Source organism: Mizuhopecten yessoensis, unplaced genomic scaffold (genome assembly GCF_002113885.1).
Source record: "Mizuhopecten yessoensis strain PY_sf001 unplaced genomic scaffold, ASM211388v2 scaffold716329, whole genome shotgun sequence".
In the NCBI taxonomy this organism is placed as follows: domain Eukaryota; kingdom Metazoa; phylum Mollusca; class Bivalvia; order Pectinida; family Pectinidae; genus Mizuhopecten; species Mizuhopecten yessoensis.
This window is the reverse complement of record NW_018480062.1, coordinates 220,655-232,152: the sequence shown is the minus strand read 5'-3', so window position 1 is coordinate 232,152 and position 11,498 is coordinate 220,655. Positions and strand designations below refer to the sequence as shown.

The 11,498-nt window shown below is 34.0% G+C and overlaps 1 protein-coding gene across 1 annotated transcript in view; it reads left to right on the top strand.

Moving 5' to 3' along the window:
* The window catches only part of LOC110443167 (zinc finger protein 474-like), a 13,447-nt gene extending 2,792 nt beyond the window's left edge, over nt 1-10,655 (top strand). Inside the window, exons 2-6 of the mRNA XM_021487210.1 lie at nt 151-477; nt 1,872-3,165; nt 3,562-3,712; nt 5,238-5,418; nt 6,016-10,655. Of these exons, the coding sequence (XP_021342885.1) occupies nt 162-477; nt 1,872-3,165; nt 3,562-3,712; nt 5,238-5,418; nt 6,016-6,173 (2,100 nt within the window). The 5' untranslated portion in view covers nt 151-161 and the 3' untranslated portion in view covers nt 6,174-10,655. The remainder of the gene's footprint in view (nt 1-150; nt 478-1,871; nt 3,166-3,561; nt 3,713-5,237; nt 5,419-6,015) is intronic.
* The last annotated feature ends 843 nt before the right edge of the window (nt 10,656-11,498 follow it).

Here is an 11,498-nt window from a genome sequence, read left to right as displayed (position 1 = left end):
GGGGGGGGGGGGTGGAGATTGAGAAATAAAGAAGCTATATAGATGTGTCGGAAGGTTCAAGGAGTTTTATATATATTTGCCAAAAGAACTAGCAAAATGCAAAAAAGTGTTTATTAAATCAAATGTGGAAAACAATTTTGTCTTTTTCAGAAATCAGAAATATGCCAGGAGTTGTGAAGAAGACTGTGGTGTGCTACGTCTGCGGGAGAGAGTTTGGCTCATCTTCTGTTTCAATACATGAGCCTCAATGCTTGAAGAAATGGCATGCAGAAAATGGCAAACTGCCTAAAGGCCAAAGGAGAAAGCCACCAGTCAAACCAGAATTTTTACCATCAATTGGAAGTGATTCAAATGACCGGGAGCGCTTCAATGAAGCAGCTTGGCAGAGTGCTCAATCACAGCTGCTGCCTTGTGAGAACTGCGGCCGTACCTTCGCCCCAGACAGACTCCCCATCCATCAAAAGGGATGCAAGCCAGGTACATATGATCTAGATCTGTATATCAATCTACAAGCCAGGTACATATGATCTAGATCTGTATATCAATCTACAAGCCAGGTAAATATGATACAGATCTGTATATCAATCTACAACCTAGGTACATAAGATCTAGATCTTTATATCAATCTACAACCCAGGTACATATGATCTAGATCTATATATCAATCTACAACCCAGGTACATAAGATCTAGATCTGTATATCAATCTACAAGCAAGGTACATATGATACAGATCTGTATATCAATCAACAAGCCAGGTACATATGATACAGATCTGTATATCAATCTACAAGCCAGGTACATATGATCTAGATCTGTATATCAATCTAAGCATTTCAGTTTCATTTTGTATTAAGTACTTGAATGTAATATTAGTTTAGGAAATATATCTAGGTGAGGTTGTTCACTTAATTAATATAATTGTTATCATTTAAAGTACACTATTAAATTATAAACATTCTGAAATAGTAATGATTAACCTCTTATTTTTCTGAATAAATTGTTTTTTGCCTGACTTTTCTACAACAGTCCCCATAGAGTGGCATGTGGTTCGATTTTCGACTGTTTAGGTAAAAGGTCAACTTCAGGTTTCCAATAGAAGTCATAGTTCAAAAGAGCTATTTCAGACAGACGAGGGAACTTTTCCTAAAATCTAAAAGATCTTCTTTATACCAAGATTATAATGGCTAAAGTATGTTTTCTTTTTAAAAGCCAGGTAGAATTATAGAAAGGTCAAAAGATGTTTTACCAAATTGCAATTTCTATTACCTCTGCATCACCCCATTATGAAAAAGCCTATCAAACTTAATTTTGTAGCCAACAGTTTCTAGCTAGCTGTGGTTGCTAAATCTCTGAGTTGTCAATTACAGTGTGATTCAAATGTTTTCAGTAAAGGTTTTCTGTCTCATAGTTTAAGAATTGTCTCCCCTGGACTGCTGTCTATCCAGTACGTTCATACGAAACACATTGAAATACAAGATGTAATTGGGTTTCTTATTTTTGTCATTGCCTGATATCTTTCAGCTTCAACTTTCATGGTTACTTTGGCCATATAAGTTGTTACTGTTTGACTGTATGTGTGTAATATGAATTATCAGGGAAAATCCTGGAATTTGAGAGCAGTTGGCCATTTTCAGCAAGTTTTAGTCTATTTCAAAATTAAGAGGGGCCATTCTATGTAAAATTAAGAGAAATTTGGATATGGAGGGGTACATTTCAGTTTTTAGGGGTCAATGGCCCCATGAACCCCTCCAGAATCATCCCTGATAATAACACTGCCTCAAAAAAACACCATGTAATAGCTTGATAAGCTTGTCAGGAATCTGAAGGTTTTGTGAAATAGTTACTCATTAAATGTTCAAAATTTTACAGATAACCCAATGCAGTTAAAGGTTAAAACAGGAGGATCAGGTTCAAATCAGAATGGCTCTTCAGACGACCAGGCTCGCCCCAAAACCGTCAAACTTTCGGCCCCGAAAGTCTTGCATAAAACGAACGCTGTAGACCTAGAGAAACAGACAACAAGAGACAACACTATTCCACAACAGAGAAATAGCACCAGTACCCCATCTTCAGAAGGATCCAGCACTCCCGTTAGCACAGGTCCCGGTTTACAACGGGAGGGTACTTACACATCACCCAATCAGCCGCCGCAAAAGTCTAAGCCAGCTCCTCCAGCTCCCGGCTTCGTTTTATGCTATATCTGTGGAAGGAAATTTGGATCAAAGTCGTTAGAAATACATGAACCCCAGTGCCTTGAAAAATGGAAGATTGAGAATGATCAATTGCCAAAATCTCAGCGACGTAAACCACCCAAGAAACCAGAGATTGCTGGAGGGTCTGGAGGGAGTTATGACGTTGAAGCCATGAACAAAGCTGCCTGGCAGAGTGCACAGAGCCAACTTTTACCTTGTGACCGATGTGGCCGAACCTTTGCCCCGGATCGTCTAGCAGTTCACCAGCGTGCCTGTAAAGCACCCCCGGGTGCCGCCAAGCCAGCGGCTACTGGACGTGGCAGTGGGTCCTCATCAGGGAGCTCTGGTGGTCAAGCGTCACCAACTAAATCCAAAGCTGCTCCTGCCGGTCCTCAGTTTGTACTGTGTTACATCTGTGGCAGAAAGTTTGGAACAAAATCTGTTTCTATTCATGAGCCTCAATGCCTTGAAAAATGGAAAATGGAAAATGACCAATTACCAAAAGGACAGAGACGTCCTGTTCCAAAAAAGCCTGAAGTGTTAAAAGCTGCGGGTGGTAGCTATGATGTTGACGCCATGAACGAGGCAGCGTGGCAGAGTGCTCAGGCTCAGCTCATACCTTGTGGTAACTGTGGGCGAACTTTCGCACCTGAACGCCTTTCAGTACACCAGCGAAGCTGTAAGCCGAAAGGTGGGGCAGCAAGTATGGGTACCTCTTCGACCTCGGCACCCCTTAGCCAGACCTCTGGCGGGATGATGGGAGGTAACCCCAAGGGATCTTCACCTCCAAAAGGAGGACCAAGGACTGTGGTATGTTACATTTGTGGGAGAGAGTTTGGAAGCAAATCTTTACCAATCCATGAGCCTCAATGTCTGGAGAAGTGGAAGATAGAAAACAGGAAACTGCCAAAGGAACGTCGTCGTCCTATGCCCAGGAAACCAACAACTGAAGATGGGGCCTCACTTACGAGGTATACTTGCTGTAAAATGGAAAATTTTCACCAATTTTATTTTTGGCTTTTCATAAATATTCAACTCAAGAGCAATTTTTTAAGAAAATTGGATGCTAAATACAAAGAAAGTAAAACGTTAGATACTAAGGTATTGAATTGAAAGATGTTTTGAAAATTAAGTGAATGATAAGCCAAAAATTTTAATTTATCAGTTATTGCTTATGATTAATAATCTTGCAAACATTTAACCTTTGAACTTTGTGTCCTAGTTGTTGCTTGTATAAAAATTAAATTAATATTTATTGGTAATGGCAATTTTTTGGTCATGGAACTGAAAAAAGAAATGTTACAAAGGTTTATTGAACAATATCTTCATGAATATAAACAAATATTGATTAAAATTTATTTATGCAGGGAGCAGATGAATGATGCAGCATGGGAAAATGCCAAATCTCAGCTGATTCCTTGTGAAAATTGTGGGCGTCGCTTTGCTACAGACAGACTGGATGTCCATCAGAGATCATGTAAACCTAAGGATGGTAGCCCACCAAAACCAGCCAAGCAGGTACAGGATTCATCTTCCCATTCATTTCCTTAAAACTCTCCATAAAAAAATAATAATTAATAACACTAATTAGTTGCCAAATTTTTAACAATTATTTGTTCATGGTTTAAAAGTTGAGGTAGATATCTATACCCCAGTTTCAATGAATTTTTTTGAGTTTGTAATTATTTTCACTGTCTGTCAAAATGGTTTCAGAACGTTTCTCTTTACTATTTCATTTCAATGTTTCTCTCTTTTTTTTACATGATTTCATCGCAGAAAAATTGAGAAAAACATCAGGTCCTCTATATACTCCTTATGCGTACCAGGGCAAACACAACACCTAAATAGCAAATGGCTGCTTGACCGATAGCACGGACGGAGTCAGCATTTATTCAGAAATATAATATATGAATATAATGAATACGCATTAACAAAGTAACTACTCTGACTTCATTTACCGTACACACAAGCAATCCTACCACATATTCCCTCGCATGGTGCATCGCCCTACACACGTAAAACCAAGCGCGCCAACCAACCTGAAAATCTTATTAGGCGCGACAGGAGATGTACCAGCCCGACAATGCTTAAGGTTTTTTACAAAATTGATGCTGGGATTTCCTAAATATGACATATATCTGTTACCTAAACATAAAATTCTGCTATAATTTTATTTCAAGCTGTACTACGCTGTGCGAGGTGCGAAGCTAGAGTGAACATACACCTACCAGTAAACTACCCTTAGCATGTGCCTTAATCTGATTGGTCAAAACCTCTGCACGAGACAGGCCACTGCCCTGGTATACTCCGTGTATACAGGACAAGTATTTCCCGCTATTCTCCGAAACGCGGGAAAGTAATATTAATGTGACCTTTATCTTGTAATTATCATTTCCCGAGCATTTGTCATATACAAATTTTAGAAGGATCAATACCATACTTAATATAAAAACTCCCTCAATATTTTAATCAAGTTCTTTTCATCGCTTTACCTTTTTTTGTCTTAAACAATAAATCATTTTTGTATCACTTTGTCCAGTAATGAGTGTACCCCCATACAAAAAAAATCTCTAAAAAGTTCATTGTCAAGTACGGTATCTTGACTGTAGCTTGGAAAATGTTGATTACCCGTATTACTTTTATGTACTGGAATGTGAAATGCAGCAGTCTTATAAAATTTTGTTTTGATTTGTTTAGTAACCAATACTACTGAAAAATTCTCACAATAGTCAAATTTATATTGAAAGTAAATAACCCTTGATTAAAAGTATTAAATAAATGTGTTTACATATTGAACTTCGTAACTGTACTTTAAATGTCCTATTCATAGAGGCTTTGTACAGATATTAATCCCATGTGGAAATGTCAACAAAATATTAAAATTCACAAGCAACACATTGTACATACCCCAAAACATAAATAATTCAAAACATTTTATATATACATGTATTTAAAACATCGGTTCCTGAGTTTTAAATTTCTGAAGCTTTGAAAAGAAGAAAACAATTTTGATTCATTGATGACCAGTTCATTATATTTTCAGGCTGCACCTCCTCGTAAGCCGAATTTCATGGTATGTTACATTTGTGGTCGGGACTTTGGTAGTAAGTCAATCTCTATACACGAACCGCAGTGTCTGCAGAAATGGTCCATAGAGAACAGCAAACTGCCTCGACACCAACAGAGACCATTACCGAAGAAACCAGAGATACAAAATATCTCAGGTATATATTTACTTTTTGTTTATAAATTAATGATTGACCTTCATTTTTAAGGCTTATACGGTAGTATATGAACGCAGTTGGCAAAAACATTTTTATGATGTGCGTTATATATATTTACACGTACGTGTATTACTGTTCTCTGAAACTTCTATAAGTTTGGAGAATGTAGTCTTAATTTACGCTACAGCAAAATAATTTCTATGTTTTTAATTTCTTTCTTACAATCTAAAATGCTTTTTTGGATAATTCAATAAAAAAAATGTTCTTTCTATCTTGAATTTGAAAAAAAAAACAATATGTCCTTTTTTCCTTTTTTGTGTATTATTTATTTTCTAAGGATTGGATCTAAATAATAAAAGAAATTATTTTGGTGAAGAAAAGGTGATGTGACCATTTAAATTTTCTAAAGATGTACAATGATATTTTGGCCAAAATACAATGTTTCACATCTGTATAAAAAGTACTTGATTCTATATTTTGCTTTGTAAATTTAAAATAAAATCGAATTTTGACAATATCTTGTGAGATAAAATCACTTTATTAGATGTGTGTTGATGGATTTCTGAATTAATGCATACATTTACCATCGATCTCTAGGTACTGGATCATACAGTGTTGAAGACTTCAACCAAGCTGCTTGGGAGAGCGCTCAGGCCCAGCTTGTCCCTTGTGATAACTGTGGACGTACGTTTATGCCGGACCGACTGACTGTACATCAGAGAAGCTGTAAGCCAAAACCTCCCAAGGAAGCCTGAAGACTGGGATTGTGGCTTACAGCCATAAGGAATGAGGTCTAGATAATGAGGATAGTACTAGTGATGAGTTGACCGATTGCTCATGAAAGTTTTATAGAAATGAAAATTTTTAAAGCAAATTTTTAATTTGTTGAACCAGAATAAGTTTTGAAGAAAAAATAAATTAATTGGTAGAAAATGATTTCCAATCTGAATTTTTAATTAAGAGTGAACATTAGGTGGATTAATTTACATAATAGATTATTTGAGCTTAGGTCAGGTGACATTTAAATAAGAAATCTGAAGAAAAAATCAGAATTTGGTTTTAAAGAACACCCACATGATATTTTTTTTTTTAACTTTTTGAAGTGTTTTTCCCTTTAATTTATATATATGCCACCTGCTCAATCATGTACAGTATAACAAAATTGTAGTTTGCTATATTTTACAATGTCACTTTGTTATACTGCCATTCAGTCAAGTTATGTCATTTCAGAAAATAGGAAAAGGGGCATTAAAAAATAGTGGCACTAAACAATATTAATGCAAATGAACATTGAGACGATGGACATTTGATATCAAGGTTCCATCAAGCATTGTGAATAGATCTAAATATGAAAGAGTATTTTTATTTAATTGATTAATTATTGGTACGTTTTGTTATAAAAGTGTTTTTGTTTAGATTAGCTATACATACTTACAATAATCCTTGATGATTCTTACCTAAATATTTTTTGCTGAGAAATATTTTTGAGATTCACAGGTGCTTATATGATTTCTCTGTGATTTTATCCAAATAAATTAACACTCAATAAATTACAATCTGCCCAACTGTACAAATTGGTATCGGCACATACACTCATGCAACTTCTGATTATAATCACCTCACCTATAATATATGGACTACCAGTAACTTTTTTTCTGGATGTAAAGCAAATTTTTATCAGACACAGGTTCAATTAATATAGAAATATATTCATGCTGTATAGAGGTTTTTGATACTACAGAGATTTGTTCGAATTAATTTGAATATAACCCAGTGCTCAAGTGATTCAGATGCATCCCACGTGCTTGGTAAAATGTTTCCATAAATTATGATGTATTGTTAAGGTTGATGTTCTGTTATAGCAACTCGTATTTATGTTCAAAATATATATTCCATGTCAAAAAATTGTAAAATGAATGAAAAAATCTTTTCCTCGATCTCCACTTCTCATTAACATTTTTCAGCAAATCTCTTCAGTCTTCTTCAATATTATTGAGTATATCTATTTCTGATTGACAATTCTCAGCTGAACTTTGTATATTGTTGAGTATATCTATTTCTGATTGACAATTCTCAGCTGAACTTTGTATATTGTTGAGTATATCTATTTCCGATTGACAATTCTCAGCTGAACTTTGTATATTGTTACATTCTTTGTTATATTAACTTTATGATTACAGGGTGACTTCTGTGTATGGCAGGGTCAGGTTGACCTGACACTTTGACCTTTGTGTAGAATGTTTAATGCTACAAGAGACTGCTTGTTAAGGCTCAGTTTATCAAGTTTTGAAAGCAATTCCATTATCTATGAAAAAGTTCAAGAGAGCATCTAAGCACCTGATCCCTATTGCATGAAGTGGGTCCGTCCACCTATAAATAATTTTCTATAAGTGTTACATACTGTGTTTATCTTGTAGAAGCCCCTGCCTGGTAATAGCCCACCCATATTTATTGACCCTCATGATAAGTAGGATTGCAAGCAAATGCTTTTTCATTGTCCTGTAATAAGCCCACCCCTACGTTGATTATCATTTTGTTTGTTACCCACCTATAGCCATGAATACACCTGTAATTAATTTCATTATTTATGATAATCAGTGTATGTTATGGTATTACACACCTTTACTGTAAATACTTGTTAATACAAATACTATTTTCTTGATGACAATTATAATTTGAGGAAGATTACATTACAAGATATATATAAAGATGTGTCAATGAGGTGAATGATCTGAACACATGAAATGCTTATGACCATCTCCCAACTGTTGAATAGAATTAATGATGTTTTCATTATCACATTTATGTTACTAGTTTTCCTGTTAGGTTGTACATGGACTATCAAATATTTTGTCAGGAGTTGATAGAGATGAAATGTGCAATCAAAGTTTGTATAAGAGCTTCTGTATACTTGGGAATTTTGCACAGTCCAACTTTTGCCATTCACCAGGAATTCCATGTATAGCTGCCCAGTTTTGATTTCTCCCTTTACATTTACGGTAATCACTATGACTATTATGTTGTTTACCAATGTTCACTGAAATGTTAAATTTGCCTTCATTGCGAACGACGAAAAAGTCGAATATGAAACTGCAGTGAAAATTTCCTGGTATACAGTATTTAGGAATTATCTAACTTGTTACGCTTCAATGCGTGTGAGGCACAATTTGTCATCATCTTCTAATGAGTGACCAAATATGGTTAATCATTAGCAGGTATCTCTGTCGACACCGAGGTGTGTTTGGTTATCATCTTGTGCATAAACACCAAATTAATGTTAATGCTGGCACTTGAGTTAATTAGGCCATTAAAAAATATTTTTAAAAGTGAATAATAAACCAATTAAAAAAAAGGACCATTCCAGTTGATAAAGTGTATATAGAGGCTGATTGGGTTTGGAACAGTTCTTTTTAATTAGTTCTTAATTTTTTTATGACTAAACTCAAGTGCCTGTGGTGTAAATACTGGGTATGATTTACTTGTCATTGATCTTATGAAGTTAGAGGATGTTGTACATATCAGATACCATTCATCATATCTTTACACAAATACTATATAATAATATATATAGACATGCACATGTATAATTTGTTTGTTAGAAAGTCTACAGATTTGTTAATGTTTCTGACAAAATTTTTGAGATATAAATTGTTTTGAAAAAGATTGTTTGATATACATTATTTATTTTAAGAGTAAGTAAAATGTTAAATTGAATTGTTACAAAATATTATATGTAATTGATCTGAATGTTAAAATATCCTTGTCTAATTTTACGACTTATAGCTACTTCCTGTATATGTATGCATGATGTCTCAAAACTCTCACACTTTGTTCAATAGTCATGCAATCTTTTAATTGTTAGTAATAATTGTATGTTTAGGAATTTAAAAAAATAGATTTTGACCATAATCTGACCTTGGCTTGACCTTTGCCTGATCTTTGCCTGACCTATTTAAATTTGCTGTATGTGATATGTTGGTTTAATTGACCTTTGTTTGACTGATAATACCTAGTAATGAAATGATTTGTATATGAATCATTTTCTGCAAGGTATCATTTTCAGTTCAGAAATGATTCATCAAAGATGGAAAAAAAAGTTTCAACAGTTTTTGGCAGTGGTACAGGGATCCTTAAGTAGACATTGGATATATTATCCTTGTATTTACGACCCTTGTTAATTTTACCCAAGTTATCATATTTGAATGATTATTATTTGTTTCAATTATTATGTTGTTATACTGTGTGCTTATTGATGACCTAGTAATGTTGTTTAGTTTATAAACTGTGATAAACCCGCTATATATTTTTGGAGCTGATTTTTGTGATAACAATATACATTTGTAATGATATTACTGAAAATCTTACCACATGTTTTTTTTGTCTCACCAGATTTTTGACTTCTGACAATATAAAACAAATTAGCCCTGTATTGAATTTGCCCGTATATACTATATATTTATTGTAATATTTAACACCCATGTTGTACTCATTGATGTTCTAGGGCAAAAAGGGGGGAAATGTATTAGAGCAAAATTCCAGTTTGATGGTACATATTTTGCCCCTGGAATAGCATATAAATACCTATGTTTAAAACAAAAATCTGAACCTAGTAAAATGGCTAGCCTGTAACATAAATTTTCAATATTTCTTTTAATTTCAATGAATTGATACAGATGGATATTTGTTCCATTCATTTAATATTTGTCATAAAATTCTAGAGTAGAGCACAAACAAATTGAAATCATGCTTAGTATAGATAATAATTTTACATGATTTTCCCTTTTAAAGCTGTAAATTACATGTTTAATGTTCATATCGAATTTGAAAATTTTAAGAATATTTAATAAAAAAAAATAATTTAAAAAAAGGGCTTCAGAGTCAAAAGTCTCCCATTTATAAATACTGATTTGGATGGTTTGGAAACCACAATTTTGAAAATCAACTAGAAAAAGACAAAATTTCTGTACTGTACATGCAAATATGAAATGTAATATTTCTTTTTTTATATATTTTCATTTCATTCCATGCTACAATAAACCAGCCTAAGTTATCTAAACAATGTCTGTGTAGTCCTCTTCCAGTGTTCCAGTCATGATATTGCATGTTTATGTGAGATAATATAGAACATACTGTTTATATTTAACAATTATTTTAGACTCTTAAACAAATTTCACAATTTATAATATTTTGAAAAAAAGAAAGGTAAATAACATGACACATTTAATCCTAAAAATAAAATAAAGTGAAATATTATCAAATTTGAAAAATTAACTCAATGAAATTAAATTCTCTATTTAATTATACAGACTTATATAAACTCGAAACTGTTTACAGGCATTTTACTATGAAGTGTTTTTCTCTCTTGGATCACTTTTTCATTTCAAATTTTCTTGTAATTATAGGAGATTATTTTTCCTGCATATGTTTCCAAAATTTCTACAAATTGTATTTAGCTGCAATTTTTCAAGGGATTTTTCTCACAGAAAAGTGTAAACAAGAAGAATTATATCCCCTCAAAAATATTACTGTCTGTCTTACAAATATTATTGATAATAGAATAATTTTAATGGTGCTATTTAGCCTGTTTTACTTGTTTGTGTTTCTTTAGAGTAGCAAGTTTTCTCATTGTTATGCCATGGCGCAGTGTTCGTTGTCAACTTTTCCTTTAAAATGCTACTTGTCCTGAACGGCTACGTAGATTTTGACTAAATTTGGTCTGGTGCATACTGAGGCCAAGGGGACTCAATTTTGTATAAACTGTGGGTGTGGCCCTCTTGGGGGCAGAGGGGCGATGCAGAATAGGGGAAATAGAGGTTAACCTTTAACATCCTTCTTCTACCATAGGGATTGAGTGATTTCATCCCAAATTGTTCTGGAGCATCCTTGGGCAAAAGGGACTCAAGTTTGTATAAACAGTGAGTGTGCAACATCTGGCTATTTAAACTTCAATTTTGCTAACATTTCCAGGTGAGCGAGACAGGCCCTCTGGGCCTCTTGTTTGTAATTTGTCTGCTTTAAGAGTTAATCTGACAAGGAAAACCAAAACTTTTCTGTATCAAGTTTTATGAAACTTTAGTTAT